The sequence below is a fragment of the Panthera onca genome, chromosome C1 (assembly GCF_046562875.1).
Source record: "Panthera onca isolate mPanOnc1 chromosome C1, mPanOnc1 haplotype 2, whole genome shotgun sequence".
Taxonomy (NCBI): Eukaryota; Metazoa; Chordata; class Mammalia; order Carnivora; family Felidae; genus Panthera; species Panthera onca.
Window position 1 is genome coordinate 38886763 of NC_138346.1, and position 7911 is coordinate 38894673.

The window sequence follows — 7911 nt, forward strand, 5'->3', positions numbered from 1 at the left end:
GAAAGGCCAGTATGAATTTAATTTTAAGATACTGTATAGGGTAAAGTGTTGCCAATACTATGACAATCTGTGTTTAAAGTCTAATTCTTATTTTAATTTCTGAAGAATTTATTTTTGAGAGAAAGAGACATAGAGTGCGAGTGGGGGAGGGGCAGAGAGTGAGTGAGACACAGAATCTGAAGCAGGCTTCAGGCTCCAAGCTGTCGGCACAGAGCCCAACGCGGGGCCTGAGCCCACGAACTGTGAGATCATGACCTGAGCCGAAGTCTGACACTTAGCTGACTGCACCACCCAGGCACCCCTAGTTGCTAACATTTTTAAGTTGCATTCGTAATCCTCACATGCCCTCATAACTGTTTTCTATTACCCTTGTCCATTGTTAGTCATTAAACAAATAAATACATACTTTTTTAGTTATGCTGATGAAATGCATACACTTTTGTATTTTTTATTTCATAAATGCCTTTAAGTATTGCTCCTTAAGCTTTATAGGTATCATTTTTAATTGTTGCAGATATTTTTACAGTTGACTCCAAAACTTTGTATTGGGGAAGATTAGTATAGATCTAACCTACTTCATTGAGTTCATTGCTTTGCTATTAAGTAGAAAAAAAGGTAATAACACCCCTAGGGTAATTATTATTATTAATTTGCTGTACGCCTTCCTAGACTTATTCTTTATATGGCTTTCTATTATATAGTACAGGTATTTCCCATCTGGTCATTTGTGTTATGATTTCTTTTTTAGATGCATAAGTTTTACATTTTTTAATGAAATCATATTTTTTCCTTTATAGTTTCTACTTTTGCCATTGTACTTAGAAGGGCCTTTCCTACCCAAGATTATATTATTATTCCACTATATATTTTTTTTCTTTTATGGTTTCATTTGTTTATTCTTAAATGCTTAATTCATTTGGAATTTTATTCTGCTATGGCTTGTGGATGAGACTTTTTCTTTAACTTATTGGTTAGACATTTAAAATAATTTAATTCTATAGTTGTTACAGTGATTAACTGAATCAGTATTACCTAATAAAAATTTAGAACCAAGGTATATATGCCTAGTTTTATACTTTTTTTTTAGTATCATGAATGTTAAGCTTTTTGAATACTTCTACTTAATGAAACAGTATATATAACTGTTTATAACAGTATATAATTCATTCATGTATTTTTCCTCCTAGGGTATAGAAGTTGACCAGTTAGACTTACGAAGAGATATTGCCTACAACTTGTCTCTAATTTATCAGAGCAGTGGGAATATTGGAATGGCTCAAAAGCTTTTGTATACCTATTGCTGTATATAAAGTACCTCAGCTGAGAAAGAAGCATTGGTGCTGTGTGTGGACCAATATTTTCTGTCTAAGGGCTAAGTATTAACTAAGTATTAACCTGAAATAGAAATGACAGTTTGAGAATTATCATTGTATTTAATTTTTAATATGTGATAATGATCTTTTGATAGATATGCAAAAGTATCATTCCAAGAGTTTGTACATTGTTCTATCATTTTCTTTTAGCATTATTTTTAGTAAAATTGTCCCCAAAGGTGAAATGGAGAATGTTAGCCTTTAAGCCAGCTTTGAGCTAAGTGTGCTCATTTTTTACTCATACCATTTATTCATCTGTGCATTCATTACTATGTATTAAACACCTATGTAACTTGGAATATAGTAAGACAGATGTGACCTCTCAATACAGTTCTCTAAATACAGAACTTGAGCAATATATTCATTTGAAAGAAATGTTTGCTACATTTCTACCTACATTATCATTGACCTTTCCATTTCTTAGTGCCCTGTTACTATTGCATGGGCAGTTTTTCAGGTACATAGAAAAGGATGTTATTGAAGGAAAGACAAGTTGGGACTCTTTCTCATATCAGCACAATTATGTAATTGACTTAGCTCCTAAGAAAATTATTTGAAATGGTTATATAGTAGGAAGACACATAATTGAGTTAATCTTTTACTTTTTACCTCCATGTGTCTTAGTTGTATAGATTGCTGGGCATATTTCAGAACATCCTGTTCCAAGACAAATTAAACAATGCATTACATGTGTTGGTGGCTTTCTGACAAAAAAAAAAAAAAATGTAGAATAGAGAGGACCACATTTAATAATATGACCTAATTTGCATTTCAGGATCACTAGGAATGTAGGAAGATTAGAGAATTCTATGTATGGAGTAAAGTATTGCTGTGATAAAGTTAAAAAAATAGATGAAAATTTTTTACTTAAATACGTTATGTTCTTGAATCTAAGATAACAATAGTTTTAAGATATACTTTTGGTTTACTAACAGTTTTTGAGAGTTTCTTTTTAGGGGAAAAAATGCTGTAATAAGTGTGTGTTTGGATTATATGACGTATTCTAATTGTGAGAGGGAAACATGTATGAGACTTAGGATCAAAGAAATAGTATGAGGGCTTTTTAGGAATTCTTACCACTACAAAGTAGTTGAAAAGCAAAATTTGTAGATAATAAGTAAATGTATCATGTATTCTGTGTGTGTGTGTATTTAAATGTGTATATAATTTAAATAAATTGTATTTTTATAATTGTTTTACATGCTTATATATTTTATTTCATGCCATTTGCAGGTAATGATGAAGTTAACTGATAGAGTATAAGTTAGATTTGCATCTTGGAATCTTAGGGAATTGAGTATTCTGTGTTCTGAGTTTTTCTCTTGAATTAAACTCAACTGGCTGTGACTCCAGTTGATCTCCTGAACAGCCTTGGAGGAAATAATAAATCTCTCTAGCAGTCTTCTAAAAAAAAGTTGATATTGCATGAATTTGTTTAGCATTTAAAATCATAGCTACCATTGCTGAGTGTTTACTACGCTACTCTGTGCCAAGTACAGTGCTGGATACTCTAGATACATGATCTCTGGTCCTCTCAGAGAATCACCTGCAAGGTAGGTGTTATGGTTGGTCTTACTATTATCATCTCCATCTTATAGATGAGAAATTAAGTAGCATGTTGAAGATCACTAGCAAGCTCCTTGCTCAGAGACATTCCTTCATGGGAACACAATTCCAGTTCAGAGTTACAACATAAAAATTGAGCATAAATTTATTTTAGAAAAAAAAAAGGAGAATGGCAGTTATATTTTCTATCCTCCAGGACTTCAGCTTATTAAAAGCCCTGTAGTAAACATCTTTGGGGGTCTTTTTAAAAGCTGATACTCACTCTCTTATCTACCATCCTCACTCCAGCCTTGGAATTCTGACAGCCACTTTAATACAATGAGATTGTTTTCTACTGGTCACTGTTGATTCAGCTGGGAGTCTGCTCCTATACCAAGTTGGGCCAATCGAGTTTCCTCGCTCCTTCTCTGGGAATTTTAGAATTGAGATGAAGTCTTGCTGTAGGGTTGGAACATGAAAGCTATGAGGACATTTTCCCTGTGGGCCAGCCAGCAGTTAAACCCTTATGTTGAGAAAGAAAAATAGAGCCTATGCATTAAGAGAAGCAGAGATGAGAGATGGAGAGAATGCTGTGTGTTCCTAGAGATTTTCCAGTTTTCCATTCCCATGCTTTCTGAAATTGTGTTCCAACCCTTGGGTTCTTTCTATAAATATATCCAGTTCTATAATTCCACTTTATACTAGCTGGAGTTCTGTTATTTGCACCAAAAATAGTCCTGATAAGCTATCATTCCTTCTTTGTTTTCATTGAGCATTCATGTGTTCTAGCTATTTTCACAAGAAGGAAGGGCATATAGCAACCAGAGACAATGTCCCAGAGTTATAAGTAGTGTCATGAAGTCTAATCCACAATAAAGAGGCTTTTAAAAACTTTAGGCAAGAACAGTAGGAATGTGTCTATGGTCTGGTGGTGTAAAGTCAACAGTAAGACCATAGAATTGTTCAATTTCTGTGCTTGGGGTAGTTAACACTATAAAAGCACAATACTCAAACAGGATGAGGTAGAAAAGTATGGAAAAGAAGCGGTAAATCTGAGGCTGTGATAAGAGAGACCTATAAATGTTTCATTTCCAAGTCCATAGTCCCAAATCCAGTTGCTGTTAGGTTATGAAACTGAAAATTATAATTTTGAGGCCTTTTAAAGAAGGAAATGATAAATAAACAATATTTGAAGTGGGGAAAAGGTGGATCCTGGGAACCACATAAGTATGATGTTCCTGACATGATTCTAGCTGACTCAAGTGCACATAGAAGTTCTATTCCTTAGGAGACCTACTCTGTCTCCTTGGAAGGGGACTTGGTAGCCCAGAGGACTACTACAGTTTGAATGTATCTGGATTTCAGAAGAGTTTTTGAGGACGTCTCTTGGGCTATGCTTGTGGGTTGAATGGAGAAATGTGACTTACTGATCTGCAATGGACCAAAGACTACCTACTGGAGGAGTCCCATGATGGCAGGCATGGCCAGGCCCTTGTATTCCAGACTTGCTCAGAAGCTAAGGCATAGCTTATAGTTGCTAATGGTTGAAGGCAGTCAACTAACCACATCCCTGTTTACAGAGCTACCCAGAAGTTTCAAGACCAAAAAACTGCCCAAAACCCAAAAACAGGCAAATGACAAAACAATTTTAGAAGTTGGGGCACGTGACTGGCTCAGTCAGGAGATCGTGTGACTCTTGATCTTGGGTTCGTGAGTTCGAGCTCCATGTTGGGTGTAGGGTTTACTTAAGTATTTAAAAAAAAAAAAAAGTTTTTAGAAGCTAAAAAGCAAAGGGGCAATTAGCAACTAAATAAACCAGGGAAGAATGAAAGCTAAGTGCCCACAGGTGGTGGCAGTATGCAGCCAGAAGCAAGCTGATTCAAGCTCAGAGAGGCTCATGCATAAGAGATACATTCGGTATCTCCAAAGGCAGCTGAGGTGGGACTAAAAACAGGTGAAGCAGTTGAAAGTCTGTTGAAGCAGGCAGGAGGTGCCTGGGTGGCTCAGGCAGTGAAGCGTCTGACTCAGATTTTGGCTCAGGTCACGATCTCAAGATTGGTGAGTTCGAACTCCGGGTTGGGTTCTGTGTTGACAGTGTGGAGCCTGCTTGGGATTCTCCCTACGTGCCCCTCCTCTGCTCTTTCTCTCTCTCAAAATAAACATTAAAAAAAGAAAAACAAAAAAGCATGCCAGCGTTAAAAAAAAAAAAGATCTTCGAAGTTACCCTCTTCACTCAGAGCATGTTACCACTTCACCCCTGCCCTACAGAACACTGGTGGTTTCTTTTCTGTTGAGGCTGTATCAGGATCTCTGGATTCCGGAACACCAGGTGTAGCTGAAGGCAGAGTGTTCGGATTAAGTGAAAGTCTGCACACTGAACAGTGACCTTGGCCTCCTCCTATTTGACTCCCAGAAAAGTGGCAGCCAAGTTATATCCTCCAAGCAGGGGATTAGAGGGTTCCTCTCTGAGAAAAACCCGGCCCAAGAAAAAAGACCTATAGAGACTTACAGTTGCAGGTCCCCAGTGAAACAGCCTGGTCCTGGCCAGGAGCTTGCATATGGGATAACCCTCCCACTCCCACCTGGCCCCAGTCAGCTATCCGAGGAACAGACAGCTCGTGAGCATGAGGCGTTTGCGGATAGTTTCTGAGGTGCAGAGATCCATATGAGCAAATGGGCAGGGGAGGAGTGGTCCTCAAAGAAAACAATGCAGGAAGTAGAGAAATAAAATGTAATTAATATCCCCAGATGATGGGGTGCCTGGGTGGCTCCGTTGGTTAAGCGACCAACTCTTGATTTCAGTTCAGGTTATGATCTCACAGAATGTGAGACTGAGCCTGGTGTCGGGCTCTGTGCTGACAACGCAGAGGCTATTTGGGATCCTCTTTTCCTCTGTCTCTGCCCCTCCCCAGCTCATGTGCACGTAGCGCACATGTGTGCTCTCATTTAAAAAAAAGAAAATATCGTATATGTGAAAAGAAGAATGCTATAAAAAGAAATATTCAAAGTTTAAGAGAGCCTTATGACATCAAAAATGTAACTGCTGAAATTAATGAAAAGATTGGGGAAATTGACTTTTAAAAAGAAAAAAGGGAAAGTTTAAGAGATAAGAAAATTTCAGATAAGGAAATTAAAGGCTACAAAACAATCTAAATGAGAAGTTCTTTGTGGCAGTTACCATATCTTATAAATTAATTTATTTTTTAAAATTTTTATTTATTTTTGAGACAGAGACAAGAGCATGAATGGGAGGGGGGGTGGTGGTCAGAGAGAGAGGGAGACACAGAATCCGAAGCAGGCTCCAGGCTCCGAGCTGTCAGCAAGGAGCCTGACGCAGGGCTCGAATTCAGGGACTGTGAAATCATGACCTGAGCCGAAGTCGGAAGCTCAACCAACTGAGCCACCCAGGCGCCCTTTATAAAGTCATTTACATTTCACGGTGTTTGGTTATAAGTAATTCCTATAGGAGGAACAAAGTCCTACAATGATTTTTTTTTAGTTTTATTTATTTGTTTTTTAGTAGGCTCTATGCCCAACATGGGGCTCCAACTCACAACTCCAAGGTCAAGAGTCCAGTGCTCTACTGAGTCAGCCAGGTATCCCCTGCAATGATTTTTTTATACGCAACACATTGCAGTATATTTCTATAATTTAGAAGTGTACTTCATCATTCATCATGCCAGCTTTTAACATTTTCCTCCAAAAAGTCTAAATTTATTTGAATAGAAAAAATTCAGTATTCTTCTCTACATTTTGGCAATCACATCCAAAACTCTGTCCCTTTGCACTGCTCTCCGTCAGCATGGAAAGGGCAGCTGGAACCCTAACGTATGTTTCTCGTCCGTTTTTTGGCCTTGAGCCAAAAAAATGTCTAGAAGATATCGGGGTAACCTCTTCCTGCACTAAAAGTTTCTAATGATACGCTGAAGATTGTACCCGGCATTTACCCTGTTTGTGGACTCAAGGTAAGCAAGCGTAGAATGCGAATTAGCACCGAATTAGCTGGCATTTCAGTAAAGAGAGTCAGGTGTTTATATTCAGCAAAAGGAGTTCAAACAAGTGAAGAGAGGAAAGAGAAAGCCAATAAACAGATCCCTCTGGCTCAACGCCCCACAGCTGCATAGGACAGGTGGAAGTCAGTTCTGATGCGAGTTCTAGGGCTGTCCGTTCCCTCTTTTCTCAAGCTAGTGTTGTAATGAAACAAGTTTTCTTATTGAAGCATATCTTCATAACTATAGACAGCTGAAAGAAGTATTTTTGTAATTACTTGCTTTACAGATTAGTTCTGTCTTGCTTGGACAGAGACTTGCTCAGTTTATGGTGTGAGTGAGGCTGATCCTGCACCTTCTCCATCTCAGGTGCTTTCCTGATTGGGAGAGAAAAGTAGAAGCTCTGACCACTAGAGGGGGTATGCTAGTCACAGAACTTCCCACCGCACGGAGGAAGGCTCGCGCTGGGAGCAGTCAGGACCACCTCCATCGGGCAATCCCCCAACAATGTGTAAGTTTTGTAGGATCTGATTTAACCCTCCCAGATGAAAAAGAAAAGATCTGTGTATAGTCAGAATTGCCGGATTGTAGGGCACCAGCACAGTTTTAATATGGGTACCAAGTTGCTCTCCCAGACGGCTTTACCAATTGTGTGGGGATACCTGTTTTCCCCAGGCCCAGTTCAAACATATTTTCTCCCCCGATTGATAGGTGGGAAATGGATGTTGCAGTTGCATACTGGTAAAGTTGAAACCTATCTTATATGCTTATAGACCTTTCAGAATACTTTTCTTCTTTGAATTGCTTTTGTTACATCCGTTGCCCATTAAAATTTTTTTTAAATGTTTATGTTTGAGAGAGAGAGAGACAGAGCATGAGCAGGGGAGGGGCAGAGAGAAAGGGAGACACAAAATCCCAAGCAGGCTCCAGGCTCTGAGCTGTCAGCACAGAGCCCGACGCGGGGCTCAAACTCACGAGCGGTGAGATCATGACCTGAGCTGAAG

At 38.7% G+C, this 7911-nt stretch overlaps 1 protein-coding gene across 1 annotated transcript in view; it reads left to right on the plus strand.

Moving 5' to 3' along the window:
* Positions 1-2569, plus strand: part of GTF3C3 (general transcription factor IIIC subunit 3) — a 38107-nt gene extending 35538 nt beyond the window's left edge. The window contains exon 18 of the mRNA XM_060622752.3: positions 1188-2569. Coding sequence (XP_060478735.1) covers positions 1188-1310 — 123 coding nt within the window. The 3' untranslated portion in view covers positions 1311-2569. The remainder of the gene's footprint in view (positions 1-1187) is intronic.
* Positions 2570-7911: the final 5342 nt, after the last annotated feature.